The 25,864-nt window shown below is 36.5% G+C and overlaps 3 protein-coding genes across 12 annotated transcripts; 1 reads left to right on the top strand and 2 right to left on the bottom strand.

Moving 5' to 3' along the window:
• Window positions 1-743: 743 nt before the first annotated feature.
• On the bottom strand, window positions 744-10,621 carry LOC105178023 (protein PSK SIMULATOR 1). 2 transcript variants are annotated; one of them, XM_088885349.1, is made up of 13 exons: window positions 10,221-10,610; window positions 9,797-10,126; window positions 7,063-7,373; window positions 6,852-6,944; window positions 6,668-6,758; window positions 5,395-5,488; window positions 4,231-4,337; window positions 2,793-2,862; window positions 2,351-2,457; window positions 1,917-2,033; window positions 1,639-1,715; window positions 1,510-1,554; window positions 744-1,389 (listed from the first exon to the last, which is right to left on the bottom strand). In XM_088885349.1, exons 2-13 carry the CDS (start codon window positions 10,115-10,117, stop codon window positions 936-938), a joined length of 1,887 nt encoding a protein of 628 aa, XP_088741475.1. In that variant the 5' UTR covers window positions 10,118-10,126; window positions 10,221-10,610; the 3' UTR covers window positions 744-935. The 2 variants fall into 2 exon arrangements, with proteins under 2 accessions (XP_088741475.1, XP_088741476.1); XM_088885350.1 differs by lacking the exon at window positions 744-1,389 and having other exon boundaries at window positions 1,506-1,554; window positions 10,221-10,621.
• A 1,090-nt stretch (window positions 10,622-11,711) lies between these two features.
• On the bottom strand, window positions 11,712-16,842 carry FCLY (farnesylcysteine lyase). The gene is made up of 5 exons (XM_011101361.3): window positions 16,196-16,842; window positions 15,597-15,770; window positions 12,857-13,216; window positions 12,590-12,762; window positions 11,712-12,266 (listed from the first exon to the last, which is right to left on the bottom strand). The coding sequence occupies exons 1-5, from the start codon at window positions 16,706-16,708 to the stop codon at window positions 11,999-12,001; spliced, it is 1,488 nt and encodes a 495-aa protein (XP_011099663.1). The 5' UTR covers window positions 16,709-16,842; the 3' UTR covers window positions 11,712-11,998.
• Window positions 16,843-18,116: 1,274 nt separating this feature from the next.
• On the top strand, window positions 18,117-25,680 carry LOC105178025 (TATA box-binding protein associated factor RNA polymerase I subunit C). Of its 9 annotated transcripts, none has more exons than XM_088885068.1 (9): window positions 18,117-21,307; window positions 21,408-21,513; window positions 21,931-22,070; window positions 23,782-23,874; window positions 24,002-24,154; window positions 24,592-24,686; window positions 24,876-24,952; window positions 25,034-25,078; window positions 25,258-25,680. In XM_088885068.1, exon 1 carries the CDS (start codon window positions 18,437-18,439, stop codon window positions 21,287-21,289), a length of 2,853 nt encoding a protein of 950 aa, XP_088741194.1. In that variant the 5' UTR covers window positions 18,117-18,436; the 3' UTR covers window positions 21,290-21,307; window positions 21,408-21,513; window positions 21,931-22,070; window positions 23,782-23,874; window positions 24,002-24,154; window positions 24,592-24,686; window positions 24,876-24,952; window positions 25,034-25,078; window positions 25,258-25,680. The 9 variants fall into 9 exon arrangements, with proteins under 9 accessions (XP_088741194.1, XP_088741192.1, XP_088741189.1 ...); XM_088885066.1 differs by having other exon boundaries at window positions 24,002-24,168; XM_088885063.1 differs by adding an exon at window positions 23,308-23,354 and having other exon boundaries at window positions 24,002-24,686.
• Window positions 25,681-25,864: the final 184 nt, after the last annotated feature.

The raw sequence follows: 25,864 nt of genomic DNA, 5'->3' as shown, positions 1-25,864 counted from the left end.
GTGAGTGAAATTTTCATATTAGTATAGATAGATTGTATAAATATATAGATTACAGGGTAAATTACAACAACCTCCAAGTTTGGCATAATTATGAATACCCCTCATTGTTTGAAAAATTAAAAATACCCCCTTAGTATTTGATGGAATTATGTAAGCTTTGGATGAATGTATGAAATTGTCAACTATGCCCTTACTCTATTTTTTGTCTTGTTAAAAAATAAAAATAAAAAATTATAAAAGAAATTCAAACAGAATGGATGAAAAATTTTAAAAATTATAAAAAAATTATCCACTTAGTCAATAAAAAATAAATAAAATTATCATTATTAGTCCATAAGGGCAATTTGATCAGTTCACCACAAAAAATGAATGAGAACCTAATGCAGACTAATGGAAGGCTATTTGTTAAACGACTGTTAAAATAGGGGGATATTGATAATTTTTCAAATAACAAAGAAATATTCGTAACTATACCTAACCTCAGTAAGAGTGGTTGAAAACACACATAAGGATATTTTTTATAATTCAAAAAATTTAGTATCACAGTGTAAACAATCACTATTTATTAGCAAAAATAGAGTTTTTTTTTATATATAATATATATGTATATAAATGTGTGTGTATAGAGGTGCTTGGAAAAATTTAAAACAAGTGCTTTTGAAACTATTACAAACACCCCGGATAGATTTATATTTGGATTTCCATATGGAACTCTTTTACCATTGTCAGTTCATAGAACGAGATTGAGAATTCGGAAAGAAGATCTCTTAAAACTAAAAATAAAACACGAGAAACCTTCGCTATTCCTTCAATTTTACAGACATATCATCGCCTATACACATCAAGATCCCTCACTTTCATCCACCCTTACATATACATCATGATCCAATTCCGTGTGTATATAAAGCACAAGAATACAGTCGATGCATGCATTTCTAAACTCTATCAATCACGTCCAACGATTTCTCATCGCCGAGTCCAAGACGAGCAAACGTGTTCCCAGACATGCGTGCTTCCAATTCATTACCCTCAAGCTTTGCTGCATTGCTTTCTTCAGGACCTGAGTTGCATGCATTGGTCGTTTCTTGGCCCTCGCTCTTGCAGTTCAAGCTCTGCAGCAACTCCTGATCTGCATGGCTCGGAGTTGGCGAGGGGCCATTTGTAATGGGCTGCTCATCAGCTACATTGGTGGATGGATGAACAGGCGATCTGATGGATGGCCTTACAGGGCCTCCTCCCTTGGCGCTGGCCTTGGAACGGCTAACCAAATAATTAAGCCACAACAGCATATCAACTATGTAAGCTTCTGTCTTCTGCTTGTTTGCATGATGAAGTGTCTCAATTTGCATAACATCAATAGGCCCAACCGCTCTGCGGTTCAGCTCCGACCTGATTTACAAGGACACAGTTGCTTCTAATTCAGAGAATGTTCTATATAAGAGGGGAAAATCGAACAGTGCTCATAGAAGTAAAAACTTAGTCCATGATCCAATGAACAACAATACTCACCCTGTGTTTGCCCACTCTCCAACCCAACCAAAGCCATGATGAGCTCTGTCAAACAATCAACAAACGACACTCAGAAGGAGTGTTGGGTGAAAATTGTAAATCTGTTTATCTGAAAGATTTGATTCTTACTTAGCGGTGTTTGTGGCAATAGGAACAAACCAATGCAATGTCTTTTCCATCTCATCTTTGATTTCAGTCACAGAGAGCTGCACAGAAGATTACAGTGATAAAATAGAAGAATTAAATCAAGCACTTGATGTCCAGAGAGTAATTACACGGAAGTATGAATAGAAGCATAAACTCGACAAGAAACATTCTTGTCAACATGGATATTCTGGTCTCAGTTCTTGCTCACAGTCTAGTTCATGTATTTCTGGCTGCTTATAGAAGAAATAAAACAAAAATACCTCCTTCCCAACATGGAAAGACTGCAGTTTTGATCGTAAAGAATCTTTCACATTTGGCGGCAAGCTCTGATACAATGTATCTCTGGAGCTTGAAGGCACAGGACTTGAACGGGCTACCTGATAACACGACAAGAATGTTACAGAAATGCTGATGATATACAAAACACAAATGCAGTTGAAATAATTAGTTTCAATGCATGCAGCATAATGTTCTGAACGCAATTATTCCAAACATTCATGGATCTGAGTCCAATTTCTAAAGCTTCATGTATAATAAGGCATGGAATTGTAATTTGTAAATTATTCCATGATATGAGAATACTGATTGTCCAAGATGAGTTTTGGACAGAAGCCACAAGACCAAATTATGAAGACGGAAGTACTATCAATCACCAATAGTTTCGTTGCCAGTCAGTGCAAAAATATATACTCACAATTGCATCAATCTGCAGAATGATATTAGCATAATGTAGTGCAAGTCCGGCTGGCCCCAGCTTTTGCTGACTCCTGATGATTTGTTCTTCTGGCTTGTCACCTTCCGCTGGTGATCAAATAAGACGATGTGAACATGATAACTACATGAGCATAAATACTAGGAATGTGATTCCCTAAGCTGTGGCCAGCACATTGACAAGAATGTGAAAGATCAATCCAGTGGAAGTTACTTAATGTGCTCTATTCCTCCAATATCTTCACAGCCAAGTGAAAATTGTTGCAATATGCATCAATGAACTAGAATGCTCCATTTAATAGATGAAACGCTATTGAAGTGAAAGAAAATATTTATATAAAGGGCAACTATGCAATTAGCTAATCCAACAAATCAGCAGCCTTGAAGCATACAATCATACAAGTTCCTGTGAGATTGAGTCATACCTGGACTGCCAAAGGTAATGTTTATGTCCTGATTTAGAAACAACACAATGTCCACAAGCTTCTCCATAACCTGTTATCAAGCAATAGACGGGTCTTCATAAAAAGATTCACGCCTAATTTATTAAGCAAAAAGAGACTAAGGATAATACCAAGTGGTAACATGCGATCTAGAGCTATATATACTTGGTTATTTGGTTATATTAATAAGAAAAGATTTCATCCAAATAGTGTAAGAACTGAGAATTTGTTAGTGGAAGTTGAATGTCATATCCATGGTGGTCTAGACATGCTAGTCAGGATGAATTCATTGTTCTAAAACTTTTGTTGGTTGTCCCCTTGCACTCACACCCATACTGAGTGGAACTTTATCAGATGTATAACTATGGAACTTGCTAACTGCAGGTGATACTACTTCATTCCTCAAATCAAAAAGAAACTCAGCCATGTTTAGCTAGATACTTTACCATCCAGAATAAATATCTTAACTTGAGTTTTCGGATTAACTAGAGTTTCAACTCCCTTTTAAATCATTAGTTATATTGAAAGAAAATTCTTGAAAAGTGAAACATCACAACTGTTTATGACGTCAGCAGATTAAAACAATCAAATCCTAACAATGAAGTTTGCCTAAAAAATAAATTTAAAATGTGCTGTTTAAGTCAAAGCTTGGTCACAAGAACTTCAGATAAAAACTACCAAAGCAAAGCATGTGCAGACTAATTCTTCCTATTATTAATCACATATACCAAAAATGACCAGGTAATGGCTAACATGACACAAGACAGTGCATTAACCAGCAACCCATAACTTCTGTTGATAAGCATGGCATGTTACAGGATTCAGAATACAAAGAATGAAAGATAGGACAAAAATTGTCATGCCTGGGATGATCCATGTAAAAGAGCAAAAATAAGTTCTAATATGCACTGTAACTTAGCGCTTCTAAATAGATTCTAAAATATCAAAGATTATGATTAAAATATCAGAAAGCTTTTAGAGATACACATAGATCATTCATTTGCACTTTGGTCATAACAGTATTTTCCCTCCAAGACTATAATGTGTGCTAGAAAGCTGAAAAAAGTGTCAGACATTTAATGTGTTTGTGAACTTAATAAAAGCTCTTTTCACCCTCTTTATTTTATTATTAACGAATTTGAAACTACTTGAAGATAGTTTTTTAAGCTCTTACTGCTCAGACGAGTGTTTTAGATAACCATCTGGGCAAATCGTTTTATGACTATTAAGTATGTTTCTTTAGTTTACGATTTTTTGTGTAGAATTTCCGAGACATTTCTGGAAAGTTTCTAATATTTATTAACTTGAAACATGTGTTAGAAACGAAACTTTAATCCATGATGCGTACACCAGGTGCAAGCGATAACTTGTCCATTAAACTTACAATATTTTCGAGAAAAATAAGCAAAGAGAAAGCTACCTCTTCCATACTTCTGGACCACAATGATTTTTTCTTTAAGTTTTTGACTTGTTTCCTTTGGCTTTTCAATTCCGCAGCCAAAATATTTAGTCTGTTGTCCCTGTCTCCTATAACGAAATAAAACATAGAACATGTTGATCCATCAATCAAACTACTAAAGACAATACATTTTTAGCCATTATATGTTTAGAAATAAGAAGAAAAACCGCATGAATTATGAAAGTCCACAGCTTTGGCCCATGTTAAGATACAAGATTAAGTAAAATGCTTAAACCAATAAATACAAAGATATATCTTTTACATGGAAGAAGCATAAGACAAACTTGAAAATGCTAGATACTACTAGACCTATACTAATCTGATGATAAGAAGACTTATGAACTACCCAAAGTATAATATACACATAGCAGTGTGATAAGATTAAGTTAAAGCTCAATATAATTGTACACCTGAATGAAATTTGATGGCACCATAAGCTGCTTCACATGCTAAGTTAGCGAAATTCTTCGATATTGCCCCATCTGAGTTACTATGGTTTCCAGACAGCCATGGATATGCATCTTTAAAGGTGTTTTCAATCTTCTTTTTTAGGCCACCGGATGTGTATCATTCTTTACTCATCCATTTAAAGAAGTTAATACCAACAACGTCAGCTAAATATACTTCACAAATGGCAGGAAGAACCTTGCCAGATAACGTATACATCACTTATCTATCCCCGTATGAGCTCAGGAATTTTATCAAGCCATAACTAATTGAACTGAGAGATTCTTTTAGTTTCAGAAATAATTGATAGCTTGTGATTGCAAAGCTCTCAGGAGGTGAGGGAAGGACACTCTCTGGATCTGGTATTTTATTAATATAGGACAGCCAACACTAAGGGTCAGAACAATTTAAATTAGATATAACTAGACATGTTTCTTTTTCCAGCTGACTTCTGAGAGAGGAATCTTCGCTGTTGGAAACAAATAACATTATTCTCCATGAGGCTCAGAGCAACCAGGGTAAATTTAAGCTAGGGATGAGAACTAACCCCAAGGCTTTCTAGGTTGGACTATAAAGCAGTGATTTATATCAGGAAATATCATCTAAAATGCACCATGTACTGGAATGAAATATAGAAGATTATTTATGCACCAGAACACATAACAATCAAGTGCTTACCTCTTTGGCCAGCATTGAATCTAAGCACTTCGAGACGCTTAAGCTGATAATCTTGTTCAACTCTGTCCAGTACATGCAGCTCCTGGTATAGCTCCTGCAGAAAACAAAAGGTTGAATATCTTATTTTACAATTCTTTTGGCAGCTATGGAGAAGAATCATGCATATTCATGCATGTACTGGTAACCGTAACCAACAACATATTGCTGTGGCGATAAACAAAAAGACATGCATATTTATGTTGTCAATTATCTCAAGTCACATGCATCCACGCAGGAGAATGACACACGTGCATGATTATGTTATTCAGTCAACAATTGTTGCAAGAAATTATGACCATAGATATTATAATTCTCTTAAAGAGGGATTCCCGTTTTTAGTGTACACGATTATAATAAATATCCAGGTTCGTATGTCGATGACATAAAATGTAAAATTTTAAGACAGTGATATGAGGTTAATGTAAAAGGAAAGGGGAAAAGTTAAAATATTACTAGGCATGAATAATTATGCATATAACGATCAAAGGGTTTTGATTAATTTCTTCAGGGTGTATAAAACATATAAAAATCATGTGAGGAAAATTGCAAGATATAAGACAGTATGTTCTTAGTCAGAAAATGACAGGTGCGACCACCTAAAGAGCACAACACCAGGCGTGGAATTACAGGGGGAAATTAGGATAATACTTAAATATCTTAGCAGAGCAACAATATCAAAAGTAATAACTTTTGGAAGTTCATGATGTGGTTTCGGCAATGCATCACATGGAAATAGCACTTCATGAAGACTACACATTTCCATGGAACTAGAGGCGATGTAATTATGTTGAAGATGTAAAGCATGTATGACATCCTATGTTTTATGTGCTCATCAGTCCTAGTACTACGATTTATAGGGTCTAGATCTACATGAAGAAAGCCAACACCAAGTGCTAGTTCGGAGAAAAGAGGAGCTCTCCGAGCAGCTTACATAGTAACACGCGTTTCTTTAAGGTTTCTAGATTGAAGAAATTACTGATTTATATATATACTCCGACAGACTGACAACCTGGTTTTCGCATACAAGAAATCAAGGATCTTTGACAAATGATCACACAAGATACCACTTCTGGTACGTCACATCAGTTCTTAAGAGTATAGCTGACCTCTTAAATCAAAATTATGATGATGTGCAAACAGAAGAAGCAGGTATCATGAAAAAGAGCAGTGATTTAAAATAGACTGAGAGGCAAAACTGTCGCAAATCATAATGATAACGAGAGGTAATACTAACAGCTGTAAGTTGAACTGAAGTCATCAGTTGCTGCATCACTGACTCTGCTGTTTCCCTCAATTGCTTCTGAGGGGTACGATCTCTGCTACGTCTGAAGAAATAAGATGGCAGCCAGCCATTGAAATATTAAGGCTACTCTCTAATATGAAAACACTGATAAAGACATAAAGCTTTAGTAAGTTACTTCTCAAAGAAGCGGTCCAAGTTGTGCCACTGAGGATCTTTACATCGATTCCCAAAGCGGACTACTTCTCCTGAAAAGATTTTCAGCTCCTCCCTTTGTGTATGATAAAAACATCATGTTATCAACTTTTATGGGTAAATATTACAATAACATCATGAGGAACTACAGTGGCTGGCATCATTCAAGTTATTCAAATTTCTAGATTACCAACCTTTTGTCTGCTGCAACAATCCTTAAAAGTTCATCCATGTCTTTTGATATTAATTGTTGAACACCTTCTGCAGGAAGCACCACTTCTTTTAACTGTCTTATGCTTCGCTTTGAGAGTGATTGCATAAGATTTGAACCTTTAACAATTGTATTCGCAACCTCAAATGCTAGAATGGAAAGTTCACTGTTTTTGGTTGTTGCTCCTGAAATAAATCCACCTGTTACAGTAGCCCCAAGTGTGTCCAGAACTTCTGCTGCCCTTTCAAGTCCAGCACTACCGGCTCTGCTTAAAAGAGAGCCTACTTCTGAAACCTGCGAAAATATAAGCTTAATAGGATGAAGCTATGATATTTTACTAGTCCAGTATTCTTCAAACAACTTTCTGGATGCTTGCATCCAAGAGAAATTCTCAACATCAATTTCAAATTATTCTCAAAAGCTTGAGCAATAACTTTGAATTATTACACATTCAACCCAGTACCCTGTAGGAAATCAATAAACTAATTGTTCTTAAAATAAACTCTCCTCTGTTGTATTTAGTTGTCCGCAAGAAACATGGATGAACTATACATGAAATGGAAAAATGTAATTAGTGGATTAGCATGCTGCTTGCAAAATTGTAGGACGAACTCAAAGGCACAATTTGAATGTAATAGAATGCATCACCTACAATGATTTTCTCAGGATTCTATCAGATGAGAAGTTCATTCTTAAAATATGTTACTACTGAACATTGTTTTACTAATCACCAAGAAAGTATATACCTCAGATTCTCTCAAACAATATCAACCAAAGATTCATGCCATAATAACCAGTCAAAGTTACCAAAGATCACCAGAACTAGATGTAGTTGTCTCTGAAGTCAACCTCACATCCTTGTTGCAAACAAAAGGATATATTAGTCTTTCAACAGTTCTATTTAGCTTGAGTAAATGTTGAATCAAATGTTCCAACACAAACAGCACCATTGAACCCACTAACATCCATGTGGTTCTATCCTGAACTTGATCTAATCAATGAAGAGAGCATCTAAAAGTGTATCTGCTGAAAGTAAAAAATATCGAGAAAACCAGGTTACACCTGCCAACAGAAATATGAGATGATACTGATGTATAGATCACATACTCTTTAACCAGGAGAGGAAGAAATAACTGTAAGTTACAAGAATGGGAGCATCCATAAAGATCTGAATTCTATTTAATTCATAATAATCTCTAAGAAAAGGAAAAAGTACCTTATCGTCCATTTTACAAACTAATACTTAGACAGATTAAATAATACCCAAGGAGAATTAGTGAATCAGGAATTAACAGGAATGTGTATACCCTCATTCAAAAAACATTCATCTCATATGCATCAAGTTGACACCAACCAGAAATGCTACTTTCATCCTAGCTGACAATAACCTAGTATAAGAAATGAAGAAACTAGCTCAAATTTCTTGTAAGTGATTGAAGGATAGGAAGCATTTTGGATTTTCCAGAGTTTTCTTCTATGTTCAACAACACAAGTAACAGCCTCTTTGACTTTCTCCAAGTCATATTTGTTCTGATTTACTACAATCAACTGAAACCCTTTCATATAATTTCTATCTTGATTTTGTGTGAGCATCTGTTGCTAGTGCTTTGAGATGTGCATGTGGCCATTCTTGTCTAACAATGTATATATAGTTTCACTCGTAAAAGTAGCTACAAGAACCTAACTAATTAGCAAAACACGTGATGCCTCCCAGGAATATCTAAATTTTGCATATGATTGAAACCCGAAAGAGAAAAAAGAAAGAAAAGAAAGTACATTCAAGTCACTTGCTCCTTTTCTTCCATGTCATACTTATTATCCCTTCCTACTATTTTCAGCAAACCCAGAATCAAAATTTTCATTTTCTACTCATTTGCAACCCTTGCCTGTTCTCTGGACTACTTCATCTCCTCCCAGTCCATCCTCTTAAAGTCTATGAATCTCCTTTTATGATCATAGGCTATCAGATATTAGTATTCACTGCCAAAGATTTCCCCGAAAGGTATCACACAGAACAATGCTAAATGGATAGTCTTCCCTGTGAGGCCATACTTCAACATCTTCTCCTATGTTCTAATAGATAAGCTTAGTCCATCAAGAAACTTCAGAAAAATTGTCTTATTTGTGTAGACTAAGTTGTTACAGCAGACAATGTAAAAGCTATTATGCAAATTATTTGGGGTCATCTCAAAGTTATAGAAACCAAGTAATACAGAAACAGGATAACTAACATTTATGAGATCAATGCACAAAGCATTTAAAACACAATTCTCCACTCACAAGCGACATCAGCACCAAGTCCCATTGTAAATGACAAAAATATCACCTTCTGTTACTAATTATAATCTAGAGAAATGCTTTCTACACTTGCAAATCAGTACACTTTCTTAAACTTAATCAACCCCCGTCATTAAGTGATCCAGAAGATATAAACCACCTAAAATGACAGAATAATTGCCCCATGAGTGATCAGATAAAGTTTTCAACTCCATTCTTTTTCACATGGAGAGGGTGCTTTTGAGTTTCCAGTGAAGAATATCATGCAAAATGCTAAACTTTTATGAATCAAATCTTGGTTAGAACATATACAATCTTCACAGGAACTATTACCACTTGTGTCCCAACAAGGGAGACAACAAGAGCAAACAATTCAATCTGGGACCTCATACCAGACACCAAGGTGTCAGCAAGACAGGATCACACGCTAATATGCCTACCTTAGTGCCCCTCAATGATCTAGACTTCTGGTATGAACTCTTGTTGTACCGCGGAATCCCATCGTAAAACTCATCATCACTGGCATTTTCATACCGGGCCGACAATCTTGGTGATTCTTTAGCTACCATTTGCTTCTCCACAGACACTCTTGGGGATTCTTTACCTACCATATGATTCTCCACAGACTCTTCTACGGTCATCACAACCTTACTGATCTCTTTCTGCACCTGCTGCCTCTGCTGGTATTGTTTCTCCTGGCCTGTGCTTCTGACCGCATAAGGATTTGGTTTTTGAGTCTGCTTTGAACACAGCGCTCCCATGTTTTTCCTCTGTTCCTCACAAAAACCCAAGAATCTTAACTTCAGATGATCATCCAAAACTCAAACTAGAATCGATCAAAAGAAAGACAAAACTACAACTCACCAATTAAGATGAGAATTCTGGGAATGATGGGCCTGTTGACTTGGTAGGTGAAAGTTAGAGAATACTGAGAAAATTGCAGCAAAGTCCAGCCTCCAAGCCTAAGGCCCGCCAATCCAAATGACTTTCATATATCAAGAAAAGAAATACGTAAAATAGTGCTTGCGCTGACGCCTGAGAATACAAGTGATAGTTGTATTAATGGCACCAGACGTTCTTGCTAACTTGCACAAACGATGAAGCACTGCAAGAATTCGTACTGAATTGATTATTTTGCTAGTGTTTTTCGTTTTATCTTCTTCTTATTTTTATTAATTTTCATTTTTAAATGATGGGATTTGACATGTGCTCTCTTTTTGTATTGTACTGTACGATTTGTTGGTAACGAATTAATAAAACTAATGAAAATGGCTAATTGATCAACCAAAAAAAACGATGAAAATGGAAGAAGGTGGCAGGAAAGTAAATGGGCTGCTGGGAGTGGGAGTGGGAGGTGACATTATGCTGCCCACCGGCTTTGACTTTGAACCCGTCAATATTTCAAACTTGGAATACTACCAACGAAATAAAATAATGTAAGGACAGGTAATAAATAATAGTATGCTTACTGAACTCCATTTTACTTTAAAATTTACCACATTCTTGGACTCGGGTTGAGTTGATGTTGTAAAACAGCAGTAACCTTGTTTCTCTTTTTTGGCGGATTTTGAAATAAATGTTTTTCTCTTACAAAGGTTAGGTTGATAGAATATAACACTTGATGATATTTGTAAATGACTTAATTACACATATATCTCTTTTAAAAATATAAAATTATATTTTCTCTAAATAAGTTTTAAAATTACATACATTTCCTCCAGAAATTCAGCATTGCACCTAACACCCTTTTGTCACTATTTAAACGAAAAATACTAAGATTAGCAAAAAGATATATAAATATTCAATTTTACCCCTCATTAATTATTTTTATATGATAATTTTGTACTTATAAAAGAAAAAATATATTAATATTAACCTCATTCCATATATATATATATTTATATATTATTTTATCTCTTTATAAGTATAAAAATTTATAAAAATATTAAATGAGCAACAAAATTAAAATTTGTGTATCTTTTTTTTTTGTTCTATTTTTCGTCCAAACTCTAACGAGAATGTGCGAAGTGTAAATGAAAAATTATTAGAAGAGTTGTCAATGTAATTTCAATTTTTTTTTTTGAGAAAAGTATAATTTTACATATGCAGGAAGGGAGTATTTAACCTTGTTTGTAAATGGTGGAAGTGAAACCCCCAATTATATTAATCTTATTTTACCAACCTATTACAGAGATAAAACTACAAAAATTATTCTAGTCTTATTTCTTCATAGTTTTTTCCTCTCTCTCTTTTCCTTTGCAGCTTTGATAAGTTTTTCAGCCAAAGATCAAGCCATGTTTAGCTTGGTTGACAATTATTTTCTTCGCAATCTGTCCATATTTCACAACCTGGAAATACATGAAGCATGCCAATAGTTTGATTCTCAAGTACGCTAAATCATACCAGAAATGCAACCATACAAACCTCACGACTCATGGGTAAACGATTGTGCAAAATTATCCCAAGGAGTCTATCTAGATTCGTATCTATGCAGCGTGACTCTTCCAGATTCTGGACATTCTTTGGACACAATATCTCCGACCATGAGTTCTCATTACACACCTTATGTACGCATCCACATTGATACATCACACTTTCAGTTGGCAGGTAAACTCAACGGGCAGCAAAAACAAGATTTCAACTTACAATTCTACATGTAATCTGGAAGAATCACTGCTGAAGCTCTTCAAGTTAGTCGAGCTGTAGTATACTTGCTGGGATAGTCTTGAAAGGATCAGCCTTGCTATGTTCTCCGCCGCAACAGCACTCGTTTCCATGGTGCTAGCTGCGTTCTCAAAAGCATTGACATAGTATAGATGATTACCATCCAAAATAAAGGGAGCGTATGTCTCAGGGGCCTGGTAATGAGGATAAGCAGCCCAGTTGATTTTGATTGTCTCCACTCTCACACTGCAAAAAGCAAGAGGAGAAAAAGAAAACAACGAAAGTCGTTGAGAGCTTGAAATTATACTAGCTGTAAGACAAAGCACGGTAATTTGGTAAAGAAATTGCAACTTAACAATTTGTCTAGTAACGACGTGGGTCTAACCAATAACCTGGTTGAATACTTATCCAATTCATATGAGACTAAAACCAGCAAGAATTAACAATGACAGAGCCTAAGGGAAGAGAGAACCAACACGGGATATTCTATGTTTACAGAAAAAATTGGACTATATACACCACATATCGGTTAAGCAAATGTATTATAAATAAACTGATTTGAATAGTACCTGAAGATGACATCCAGTAAGGCGTCTGCCAGAGGTTCACGTGAGAATATCTTGTAGGTCATATCTTTCTCATGTTCCTTAAGAATGCTGATGCTTGAGAATGGTACATCGGCAGTCTCTGTGGTGCCCACCAGTTCAGGGATATCCGATAATGAACCCAGACCAAAGTATGCCTGAGCATAACAAATTCTTAATATTTAAATACGAGAAACATCACGAGGACCAGCTCAGAACAAGGTATTTGTTAAAGATATATAATATACTCACAGGATTTAATAGGCCTCTAACGAAAGTTGCATGTGTATGCTGTAATTTTCTTGGAGGTAGTGATATTGCAGGATTGAAAAGAATATTTAGTTCGTCCAAGGGTGTAGCCACCACAGCGACTTGGCAATTGTAACTTTTTCCCTTTGTGGAGTTCAGCTCATAAACATCTCCCAGGTAAGAGATAGATTCTATTTCTTCATGAAGGTGCAAGACAACTTCTGAACGGTTGATTAATCCTGCGGCCATCTGCCAATTCCCTCCTTCAACCGACCATAAACCACCTCCAGATCCAGCCAAGGAAACTGCACCAGCAAGTCCACTTATGTTAACACTCTGACCATAATTTATTCTTGTGATGACCTGCACAAGCACGAAAGTTTTAACATTTATCTGAAAATTAAAGTCAATATTTTGAGCTAAAGGCAGTTGCTGTTTGACGGATAGCTGGCTCCTAGCAGTTTCATGCATGAGCAAATCAGACATTCAAAGAGAATAAGAGATGATCATTTGTGCATGCGGGAAGGTTTTAAAAGTTTCTTTTAGGACCAGTGCTATTAAAAGAATCTGCCTCTCTCTCCCTCTTTCCTTTATTGCAAAGCTTGTGCATGGGATTTTTATGGTGAATATGTAAAACAATGAGCAAGAAATGACAAAGTATGAGTATGCAATACAAAGAAGCTCAAGGTCTTTCCAGGATTGCTTTTGGAAATTAGACCTGAAAGGGAGAAATGTTTCAGCATAGTTTAAAAGATGCATCTGACAAGACATGTGGATCTATAGGCAGAAAAACCATATGTTCTGTCCAAGTATCAACTTTTAGTTACTTCTCACTGAGTCCATTATTTGCTTAGAAAACTATCCACATTTTTTAAAATTGGACAGCAGTTCTGCAAGATGTGGCAAACAAAATATCTTAGTTTTTGTCAACATGTTGGGAAGCATCAAACAAGTATCTTACTTCTGAACTCCCTCGTTCTGTGTTCATTAGCTAGTTATCTCAGTTTTCTGAGGTTTAACGGATCCCAAGTCTACTAAGGCTTGTAATAAACAAAGACAAAAAAGTTTATGTAACTTCATCATGCTATTAACTTTGATGCTGTTGAAATTTCATTTTTTATTGGGAGCGAATGTTGGGGCTATAGGACAGCTAACTTCTAGCTATGTCTCATGCATCTTATAGTCCATGCACCTCGTAGCCCCATGTCAACAGATTGGGCCATACGATAGTCACCAGAAGAAAAATAAAGATTCAGTCACCATAATTGGACTTTGGAGTAAATGATGCAAGCATCATATAGTATAAATGTGTATTTCCATTATTCTACTTGAAAGAAGATGCGGGCGCTAAATAACTTATTGAGAGTGACACTAGAAATATCAAAAGTTATAGCAACCATCATATAAATGATATCATGCAACACAATCTTACTTTGTTCCTTTGCTAGTTGTTAGAGATGGATCTTCAGCTTCAAACACAGTAAAGGAAGCTTACTAATACTTCAGCTCTTGAATAAGCAATCATTGGAATCACAGGTTATCTGCAGAAACATCTGCATAGTAATCAAGACGCATTTCTCAATCTCAAGGACATGCTCTATAGACTAGACAGCTTTTTCTATCAATGGCCCCATGCAGCAAGAGCTACATAACTTTTGACTAATACACAAAGAAACTAATTCCTGCAACTCACTGCGCATAACTCAGTGACCTGTTACCCTAGATCAATGGAAGAGTCTTTCCACATATTCTTCAGGATGAAAGAAATGAGACATGCCCAAAACAATGCTTGCCTATATACAAACAATTAAACAATATCAACTGGAGGAAAATCCAACTAATCCCTCTGCTAAGCCGGTGTAATATGATCTTCGCCCTTCATGTTTATATCTGTCTTCATTTCTTGAAATTTAGCTCTGAACTATTGTTCATTTTTGGCAAATTCCTTGGCTTATAAATACTAAACACACTCTATCACACGCCATTAAATAACAAAAAGTGATTATTTTAATAGAACATCTTACATTGATGAACCACCAGAAACTTTTCTTGATTGCAATTACTTGAGGAATCGTTATAGCAGAATAAAGGGAAAAATGTATCAAACCATAAGGAAATGTTTAGACATTGGGAATTATATGATCTAATTTTAAGATAATAAATTGGGCAAGTGTTGTTAAAATGACACTTGTATACTGTTTACACCGTTGGAAGTGCCAAACGAGGAGGCCCAAAGTGCTGCCAAATCCCATAAAAGCAAAGAGTCTGAAAAGTTATATACTATAGAAGCTTGAATATGCCTGAACATTGTAAAGCAACAACATTCAACAATAATGCATCATCCACTCAATAATTTGGATCCACAATGCTATTCTATGAACAGATGTGATCATATTGTGGAAGAGTACATGCTACATTAGTCGAGATAGAATTAAGATCATAATAACAGAAATAGCTATTAATGTTAAGAAAGTCAATAGAAAAGAAAAAAACAAAGTTAGAGCTGCAAAAATGATGATATGTGCATACATAAGAAGTACACTCGTGCACAAATAAAGGCACGGCCAAATAGAAGCAGGAGCAGATCACAAGACGTTCAGGTCGTGCCCACTAATTGTTCATAATTTTCAATGTTTTAGAGAAAAGAAAAGGTAATATAAACAGAGTAAAGCAATAAATATGACAAATTGACAGCAAATGAATATGAAATAGCAAGTATAATACGAGAGAAATAATATCTCACAGTGACAAGCTCTTGGATGAGTATAGGAGACAGTCCCACGTTCACCAATTCCTCTCCTAACGTCCTTGTCGTCAGATTGTATAGTCCAGCCCATTTAAGCATCCCCTCCACACTCTCAAACACAGGTCGGGATTCAAAACCTTCATAATACCTCAAAAACTTGTTGACTGTTGCCTACAATCATACATATAACACGAAATCTGTGAGCTGATCGTATCATCATAGGATACTGCATATCACCACAGCAAAGTAACAAGTTTAAACATCCGCAGGGAGGTTAGATGCTCACCCTATGAGAGTTGCATATATCCACACACATCATATGTTACATATACAATTGGCAAATCATTTGTATGAATTCGTAAACCATGAGCAAACGACAATGAAATTATGCATTTACGGCTGCAGGAAGAACATCATTAACTTCATGAACGGCATCTATAATTATTCACATCATATCAAGAGAGAGACAGAGCAAAATACATAAACATTTTACTCCAAAAAGTGCTGAAAGGGCCAAATTTCACTCATACAATAGCTGTTATATTCTGAAGATGGATAACACAAGAACCAAGAAACCCAAAAAATCGGCTGAGTACCTCAACGAAGCTACTCATCCGCAAGAGAGAAAAGACACCGTATCTCAACAACATCACAATCGAATTAGCAATGGCCACGAAGCGCTGGACAATAGGCAGCTTGGAACTCGAATTCAGGGTCTTGTAAACGAACTTATGGCCATCCCAAATACCCAAAGAGAGAGAATCATCAGCGTGCTTGGGTTGTTTCACCCGGAGGTTGAGATACTTGGTGTAATTCAAGGCGTGGTAGTTCTTGGGGTGGAGAATGGAGGCGCCGGACTCGAAAGTCTCGCCGGCAATGGTGACGGTTGCCATGCGGCCTCCGACGACGCCATGTCGCTCGAAGATTGTGATCTGGCCGATTGTCTGCGGGTCGGAGTAGCGGCGTAGGAAATGGGCGACGGAGGCGCCGCCGATTCCGCTGCCGATTATGCAAACGGTGTGCGAGTGTGAGTGTGAGTTTGCGTGTAATGACTTCAATAAGAGTAGGATGGTACAGAAGACGAGCGGTGTCTGAGGATTCTTGTTCATTGCTTCTTGATGTTTGTACCAAACTTGAGCAACTGAATCAGAATGTTATATGTGTGGAGTTTGGGCATCAGATGTTATGACAGTGCTGTGTTTCGTGTTTCGTGTTTCTGTGTTCGTCAATTTCGGGTATGATGATAGCAATAGCATAAGCAGCTGCTTGACTTTCTGCGAGGTAAATTACACTTTTAGTGCCTATATTTTGGGTCAAAATTGATTTTGATCTTTAAACATTTCAAAATATAATTTTAGTCACTGATTTTTATATATTATTATGATTTTGGTCCAATAATTACAATATTATTTAAAAATATTAAGGAGGGAACAGACAGACCAATAATAATTTATAAAGATTATGAATTAAAATCGTGCATCAAAAAGTTTAAAAATCAAAATCTTGATTATAAAACTTAGGGTTAAAACCATATCTCGAAAAAGTATATTAATCAAAATCGATTTTGACCAAAGTATATGAATTGAAAGTGTAATTTACCCACTTTCTGTATAGTTTTTGTCTCATAAAATTACTGTGTGTAAAAGATAAGATTTCTTATTCTTATTTTATTAGAAATTTTTATTTTTACTGTGCTAGTAACTTCTTTACCTTTTGGATCGCGCAGCATTCATGTTACTTCTTTTATTATTTAGTTAACTTGAGTGGGATAATCCCATTTAGGATTAACGTTACCTATATTTTTATAAATTTTATTTTTTCAAAGTACCAAATTACTGAAACACAACGTTCTTTTCTTCATGTTGGGGTTGCACTATCTCATTAGTCTTCTTTGTAATCTCCATCATAACTGGTGTTTTAGCTCGTTTTTCTTACAAAATGTTGAATTCAAATCTCTTTATGACCTTTTGAAAATAGTAAGTTAGTGTCTTTATATAAGTTTATTTAATCTTTAATAGGTATAAATGCCTTCCATCCACAAGCTAGGGATGAAGGGATTTCCATCATCTTACTCTTTGGCGCAGTTCGATAAGTTTGTAATACTTCAAGTATTTTATTAACCTAGTTAAATTTGATTGTACCAAATTCTGCCCTCAAATTTTGAATATGATTTATGGGTCTAAATTATGGATTATTATTTAAGTTTCGCCTCTTTTGATGATTTACGAGGTGCTTGTTCTAAGTGCTTGCAATATATTGATTTAAGGTGTATATAGAGACATATCCTATATTAACGTCAATCTCATAACTATTTAAAAAATTATTAAAATTTTAAAAATAAATTAACAATTCTTTACTTTTCTTAAATTCAATTCATTGTCCTAAAGGAACTCCAATTTTCATTTATGTGTTAATAAATAGGATTATGATTGAGAAATAATAATTAACTAAAAAATACAACAAAAGCCTTTTTTTTATTGGATGAGTAAGATGAAAATAAAAAACCAGGCAAGAAAGTCCAATCTTTAGCGCCTCTTTCTCCAAATTGAAGTAAACCTAAACCCCCTCAGCAATCAGCATCCAATGCCAATTCTTTGCACAAAACCTACCACTACTCCACCACGCCACATACTACTTCCAATCGCGTATCACTTTCTCTTCTTTGCTGCACGGAGTACTGATTTATTGACATTTAACTGAATATGGAGCTGATGGGTGGCAGAGAACAATCTTGTGTGGTTTAAGGGAGTCTTCGTAGTCCCGCCGGGAGTTGGATTCCGCATCGCCCGCTCGCCACCGTGGCCACGTCTGAAATTTGACATCCGCCGCTGCCACCAATGGAGTTCACGGCGGAGTGGAAGTCCCTCTGGCCCATATCCTCCACCTTCTCAGCGCCGCTCCTCATCCCAAACAAAAACCCGGATACTCCCTTTGGCCCTCTAATATTTAACCCAAAACCCAACTCCTCAACAACTCTCCTCCAGTCGTCCTCCCTCTCACCTCGCCTTCCGCCGCCGTATCCTCAGCTCTCCCTCCCCCGGTTCCTCCAGAATCACAGTTCTGTACCTTCCTCTGCCTCCTCCTTTTGTTCTCTTCTCGGCTCCCAGCTCCCTGACTACTCTTCCTACTTTCATGGTTTCAAATCTCTTCAATTGCTTCAAATCCCGGATAAAAATTTGATTGTTGTGTTCTTCCCAACCGGGGAGAACTCTGATCATGTGGGTTTTTCTTTACTTTCAGTAAAAGATGGGATTTTGGGTGTTCATTCACAAAAGGACAGTTTGTTCCAACTAGCGAAAGAGGGTAATGTGAATCGCCAACGAATCACACGGTTACTGGTCAACCCCGTTGATGCTTTATGCAGCAATGAGAATGGACATGACATTTTTGGAGATGTAGGTACCATTAACAAGTGTAAGAATGTTGCTGTTGTTGTTGCTTTTTTGATGGTCTGTACTGATTATTCTGTTAATTGGTATAGAGTTGGACTTAATACTCTCTGTAAAGAAAATGAGGTTTCTATTTGTTTGGATTATCTGGGGTGTGCCAACCCTAAGACGTTAAAGGGTAATGCAGTGATGAGTGCATGTTGGAGTCCACATTTGAAGGAAGAGTGCTTAGTTTTGTTGGAAAATGGTGACTTGTTGTTGTTTGATGTAAACTATTCTTGTGGTAAAAAAGGTAAACTGATGTCCTTGTTTAGTGGAAATAATAGAGTAATCAATAAAAAGATGCAGGTGTCATTGAATGACAAGTTGGCATTGGACGAGAAAAATGGTTATCAAGGGCCACAGTGGGTTGGATGTGAGTTTAGTTGGCATCCTAGGTTAGTTATTGCTTCTCATTGCAGTGAGGTATTCTTGGTTGATATGAGGTCTGCTGGGGATTGTAACGTTTCTTGTTTGCTGAAGCTTGAAATGTTGTCTATTGGCAAAAATGATGGTTTTCAGGCGCTCGCAAGGGCGAATTCTGATGTGTTCTCCTTTACTGTGGCTACGAGATTCCTGCTACTTCTTTGTGATATACGGAAACCATTGATGCCGGTGTTGCGGTGGTCACATGGGCTTCGAAATCCACGATATATGACCGTCTTCAAATTGTCAGAGTTGCGAGTAAATGTAGAAGACACTAAATACAAGTGGGCTTCAGAGTCGGGCTACTGCATTTTGCTGGGATCTTTTTGGGATGGTGAGTTCAGTCTTTTCTGTTATGGCCCTGATGATAATGGAAAAGGATCTGTTTCTTCTGAAATTTCGAAGTTCTGCAACTCATATTATGCTTGGGGACTCCCCTCGGCGCTTTCATTGTCACCATCTGATTGTAACAGTGGTAGTTGTCTTCTGAGAGAGGAGTTATCTAAAACATCCCTACCAGTCTGGATTGACTGGAGGCAGAAGAAACAGTTAATTTTGGGGTTTGGCATTCTCGAGCCTGATATTTCTGCACAGTTGTCCTCACCTGATAGTTTTGGTGGGTTTGTAATGATAAGGTTAACATCTTCGGGTAAGATAGAAGCACAACACTACCTTGCAGCATGGGAATATGAAAAATTTCCGGAAGTAAGTCGCAAGAGGAAAAGTGTTTATTTGGAGGAAAATCTTCTATATAATTGCAATAATTTAGAATATGAAGGGGTAAAGAAATTTCAGCACCTGAAGTTTGATTTTCTTAATGCCTATTTAGAAGATAAGCTAGCTGCATATGTTGTCAAAAGAACAGAAAATAGGAAAGAGAGGGACAAAGATGCCCAGAAAAAGTATTTTGTTAAGTCAGCATCTAATTTTCATCAAGAAATATGTCACAGGCTGAAGGCTTTTGGGCTTCCTGGAGTTAGATCGTCACTACCAGTTCCTGATGTGTTGAAAGATGTCAATTTGCCAACCAGCATACATGAGATTGCTTTAAGGAGTACTTTTGCTGCTTTACCGACAAATATGTTGCAATTGGCATTCTCCACCTACTCAGATTTCAATGAGGATCTTGAGAACCACAATGAACCGTTGGAATTCCTGGATCTTCCTGACCAACTCCAAGTAATGCCGTTTCCTTTTCGAAAGCCATCGTACCGGAGCAATAAATGGTCCAGTAAAGTTAGACCATCTGATACCCTTGTAGGTCCAGTTCTCCCTCCTCATTTTATGACTATCCTTCATAAACTTTACCTGGAAGGACTCAAAGAGGAAAGAGAGCTCTACCTGGAAAACTCAGAAGGATTTTCGGCTCATTCTTTGTTCAAAATTCAATGTGATAAAGTTGTGGAGCTTGTTGAGGAGCAAGTTTTGGGTTCTGACTCCAAGTCTCAGGATGATGATTTTGTTTCTCTTGGTGATGATACAGAAGATATGAGCTATGGGACTCAAAAAGTGAAGTTCTCTTATCATAGACCATCATCGTTGTTGGAAAATCCCTCCAGTGTGGCCTTGCCTAAACCTGGATATGAGAACCACGCATTATCAACCCATGTTTTTAGGAGAAGCCAAGACCATGCATCTGATCTCGGTGCAGAGATGGTAGGGAAAGAGCTATTTGATGTGGGCTGCCCAATAGAATTGAAATTTGATGACTGCACCATTGATTTTGGGCTCAAGGAGATGGAAGCATATCGAATCTTGAAGAAACAAGACTTAGATTTTCAGAGAAGTTTTAAGCCGTATCAAGATTATATTACTAGAGGAACTGAACTGAAATAAGAACATTATTGTCTTACGGTAGCCTTTTCTACCCTATTGCTCAGTTGTGTAGAAATTGTTGGCTTATATCAGAAGCAAAATGTCATGGGTTCATGCTATTGATCTTATATTTTTGTAGGTTTCAGAAGTAGGCACTCTTTTAACCAGAGCTTGTAGTGCTGGACTTGAAAGGGCAGCAGAAGTTCTGGACACGCTTCGGGTTACTGGGACCATGAACTTAACAGGTAAATTTATTTCGGGAGCAACAACCAAAATAATGAAACGTTTGGCTTTGTTTGGTTTCATTTTTGGAGAATTCCCGAGATGGGCCAAAACACAACCAATGTTTGCCTGCTTTTTTTTACACCTTATTTGTGTGAATTTTTGGTTTTGGATTTTCTATATATAATATATATAAACACACATAAATATAAATATCAGATAAAACAGAAATGATTTGACAATGAACGTCAACTTTTGTCTCTCAAATCACAACATCAAACATACAACACTTAGTTTAAATCATCTCTAAAACAAATCCAAACATGCACGAACCATTCTAGCATTTGAGGTTGCGAATACAATTGTTAAAGACTCAAATCTTGTGCAATCACTCTCAAAGCCAAGCATAAGACAGTTAAAAGAAGTTGTGCTTCCTGCAGAAGGTGTTCAACAATTAATATCAAAGACATGGATGAACTTTTAAGGATTGTTGTAGCAGAAAAGATTGGTTATCTAGAAATTGAAGGAAACAGCAGAGTCAGTGCTGCCGCAACTGAGGACTTCAGTTCAACCTACAGCTGTTAGTATTATCTCTCGTTACCATTATGATTTTTGACAGTTCTGCCTCAGTCTAATTTGAATCCCGGCCCTTTTTCATGAAAACTGATTCTTCTTCTGCTGTTTGTATATCATCATAATTTTGATTTTAAGAAGTCAGGAAAACACTTTAGAACTGATGTGACGTGCCAGAAGGCTATCTTGTGTGATAACTTATCAAAGATAATCAGTTCTTTGATCTGAAAACCAGGTTTTCAGTCTCTTGGAGTATATAATGGAGATAAATAAGTAATTTCTGTAAGCTAGAAGCCTCAAGGAAACGCGTGATACTAAGTAAGCTCCTCTTGCTTTCAAACTAAAACTTTGGTGTTGCAGTCCTAGGGACTGATGAGCACATAAAACGTAGGACGTCATTTTATGCTTTAGATGGAGAGAGGATTGTTTTGACATGCACACTGTTACAGAATGTTTTGATTAAAAATGTTGAAATTTGAACTTAAACATAACCACATTGCCTCGAGTTCCATGTAAATGGATTGCCATCAGTAGTGCCAAGACCACATCATGAACTTTTCATATTGTTACTCAGCTAAGAAATTTAAGCATCACCCCGATTTCCACCTTTACTTCCACTTCCTGGTGATGTGCTCATTAGCCTGTCTCACCTGTCATTTTCTGACTAAGAACATATTAGTCTTATATTTTGTGATTTTCCTCATATGAGTTTTAGATGTTTTATGCACCCTGAAGAAATTAATTAAAACCCTTTTGTCGCTCACCAATGCCTATTAATGTTTCACGTTTTTCCTTTTACATTGACCTTATGCTTTTGGGTCCTCTCTGCAGCAAAATAGTATCCTTTTGATGTGTACCTTTCTTGACCCTAGATCTTTGAAGGAAATGAAATGCTTTTTTGTAGTAAAAAAGCTGACATAGAATCCAAGTGCATTCCAAGAAACTAATACAAGATTAGTAACATGTTCCGGAAAGCTGATAAAACAAATTACACCACTAGCAATCTTGACTGAGCAAAGGGAGGAGAGATCCATCCTCTCTAGAGGAGATGTATTAGCAGTGCTCCTAATTGATGAATTGCCAAGTGTAGTCCAGTGAGGAACAGTAAAATGGACTAGTACGGTTTGAAGACCCCTATCATAATATTGTGCTATCATCTTGTTGTGAATATTGCCTGCACCAAGTTTGATATTTTCCAGGTTACCCTGTGTGGCTTGACCATTTCTTTTTCTCCTCTAAACAAGGTCTAATCACTGAAAGATCCCGAACTAGCAACAGATTTATGTCCATGGTATTTTTTTTTCTTTTTTCTTTTCCCGTATTTCTGCATAGAGAAACCAGCAATCAAAACTTTGCATTTCCAACTCATATCATTGTCTTAAAAATTTACATTTTATGCTGTCAACATAGGAACCTGGATATTTATTAGAATCTTGTACACTAAACTGGGAATCCCCCTTTAAGAGAATTCTAATATCTATGGTCAAAATTTCTTGCAACAATTGATGACTGAATGACATAATTGTTGACATCTGTCATTCTCCTGCATGAATGCATGTGACTTGAGATAATTGACAACATAAGTACGCATGTATTTTTGTTTATCGCCACAGCAATATGGTGTTGGTTGCTATTACATGCATGAATATACATGATTCTTCTCCAAAGCTGCCAAAAAGTTTATAAAATAAGATATTCAACATCTTTGTCTTCTGCAGGAGCTCTATCAAGAGCTGCCTGTATTGGACAGATTGAACAAGATTACCAGCTTAAATATCTTGAGGTGCTTAGAATCAATGCTGGCCAAAGAGGTAAGCACTTGATCGTTATGTGTGTTCTGGTGCATAAGTAATCTTCTATATTTCATTCCAGTACCTGGTGCATCTTTGATGATGTTTCCTGATATATAGTCAATGCTTTGTGGTCTAACCTTGAAAGATGCTCTGAGCCTCATGGACCGAACGGAAGGCGTGTCATTGATCGAAGTGCACGTATTGAATAAAGAATGATGGATATCCCATGGCCTAGAATAGAAGGTGGAGAGAGAAAACACCTCTGAAGATGCATATCCATGGCAGTGCGGAGACCATGGTAACTCAAATGGGGTAATATCATTTAATTTTGCTAGCTTAGCATGTGAAGCAGCTTATGTTGCCATCAAATTTCATTTGGAGGTGTACAATTATATTGAGCTTTAACTACTTAATCTTATAACACTGTTATACGATATTAATACTTTGGGCAGTTGATAGGTCTTCTTTGTCATCAGATGAGTAAAGGTTTGGTGATATCTAGCATTTCATGTTTTGGAATATGCTTCTTCCATGTAAAAGATATATCTCTGTTATTTATTGGTCTATTCATTGAGTTAAATGTTTTCTTAATCTTCTATGTTAACATGGGGCAAAGCTGGGGAAGTTCATAATTCATGCTGTTCTCTTTTATTTCTAAACATATAATGGCTACATGTAATGTCTTCGTAGTTTGATTGATGGGTGAACGTGTTCTCCTGATTTATTTTGTTATAGGAGACAGGGACAACAGACTTAACGTTGCAATTTTTAAAGCCAAAGGAAACAAGTGAAAAACTTGAAGCTGGCAGTCTTTCCATGTCGAGAAGAAGGTATTTCTGTTTTATTTCTATTAGCGTCCAGAAATAGACTGTGAGCAAGAAGTGAGACTACGCATCCATGTTGACAAGAAAATGCTTCTTGGTCGAGTTTTTCTTTTATTCATATTTCCGCATAATAATCCCTGGACATGAAGTGCGCGATTTAATTCTTCTATTTTATTACTTTATTCTTTTGTGCAGCTCCTTGTGACAGAAATAAAAAATGAGATGGAGAGGACATTGCATTGACTTGTTCCTGTTGCCACAGACACTGCTAAGTAAGAACCAAATCTTTCTGATAAATGGATTTTCAATTTTCGCCTACGCTCCTGAGCGTTGTTTGTTGATTGTTTGCACAGAGTTCATGATGGCTTTGGTTGGGTTGGAGAGTGGGCAAACACAGGGTGAGTATTGTTGTTCATTGATTAATGGACTAGGGTTTTACTTCTACACATACTGTACCTATTTTGCAGTCTTATATGGAATATCGGGGTTATTATATGCACTCCTCTGAGATATTATAAAAAAGACTCAAAATCTTGGTAAATTGCACTTACAAAATTGTTCTTTTCTATATAACTAGGTCATATGAGTTCATCTACACAAGCAAGGAGTCTGCCACTATCTTTCCACCCTCAGGCTTCCACAACAAATGCATCCAAGAATAACAATAAGCACACACCTGCACCTATGGCTCCATATCCACATGGATTTGTGTTGAACCCGACATATACCGCCATTGTGAAGTCATCCGCAGCATTACTTAAAGATGGGAAGAAGTTTTAGAAGTTTCAGAATTAGCAGAAGCAATTTCATCATCTTCAAAAGCCAAAAAAAAACAAGGGTGGGATGAAGTCTCCTTGAGGTTCACTGTTATCATCTTTTTGCAAATTTGCACATCTATTGTATAGTGTAGAAACATTTATCTTTTGTTTTTGTTTTTTATGTACTGACGAACAAACATACATCTTTTGTCAATAAATTATTTGTTTGTGTTTGCATGGAATTTGAGTGTTCTATTTAGTCCCTATTTCTTACAAATCCAGTCCTTCAATTCAATTTTATAAATGCATAGTAGATTGAAACCTTAACGCCACATACCACAAGAGAGAATAAAAAAGCATATACATAAAGAACTACATTTTACCACCGTAAAAACAAAAAAGAAGTAGCTCGTTACTCAGAATAGA

The sequence above is a fragment of the Sesamum indicum genome, linkage group LG9, assembly GCF_026168435.1.
Source record: "Sesamum indicum cultivar Baizhima isolate 11 linkage group LG9, ASM2616843v1, whole genome shotgun sequence".
NCBI classification, from domain to species: Eukaryota; Viridiplantae; Streptophyta; class Magnoliopsida; order Lamiales; family Pedaliaceae; genus Sesamum; species Sesamum indicum.
Note: the sequence above shows the minus strand (reverse complement) of the source record. Positions and strands in the feature narration are given on the sequence as shown.

Coding starts and splice junctions, on each gene's coding strand:
- LOC105178023 (XM_088885349.1), bottom strand. CDS start 10,117: ATGGGAGCGCTGTGTTCAAAGCAGACTCAAAAACCAAATCCTTATGCG. Junction 7,374..9,796: donor GATCATTGAGGGGCACTAAG/GTAGGCATATTA, acceptor ATATTTTCGCAG/GTTTCAGAAGTAGGCTCTCT. Junction 1,716..1,916: donor CTTTCCATGTTGGGAAGGAG/GTATTTTTGTTT, acceptor TCTTCTGTGCAG/CTCTCTGTGACTGAAATCAA.
- FCLY (XM_011101361.3), bottom strand. CDS start 16,708: ATGAACAAGAATCCTCAGACACCGCTCGTCTTCTGTACCATCCTACTC. Junction 15,771..16,195: donor GGATGAGTAGCTTCGTTGAG/GTACTCAGCCGA, acceptor GTATGATTGTAG/GCAACAGTCAACAAGTTTTT. Junction 12,267..12,589: donor TTACTGGATGTCATCTTCAG/GTACTATTCAAA, acceptor TGCTTTTTGCAG/TGTGAGAGTGGAGACAATCA.
- LOC105178025 (XM_088885067.1), top strand. CDS start 18,437: ATGGAGTTCACGGCGGAGTGGAAGTCCCTCTGGCCCATATCCTCCACC.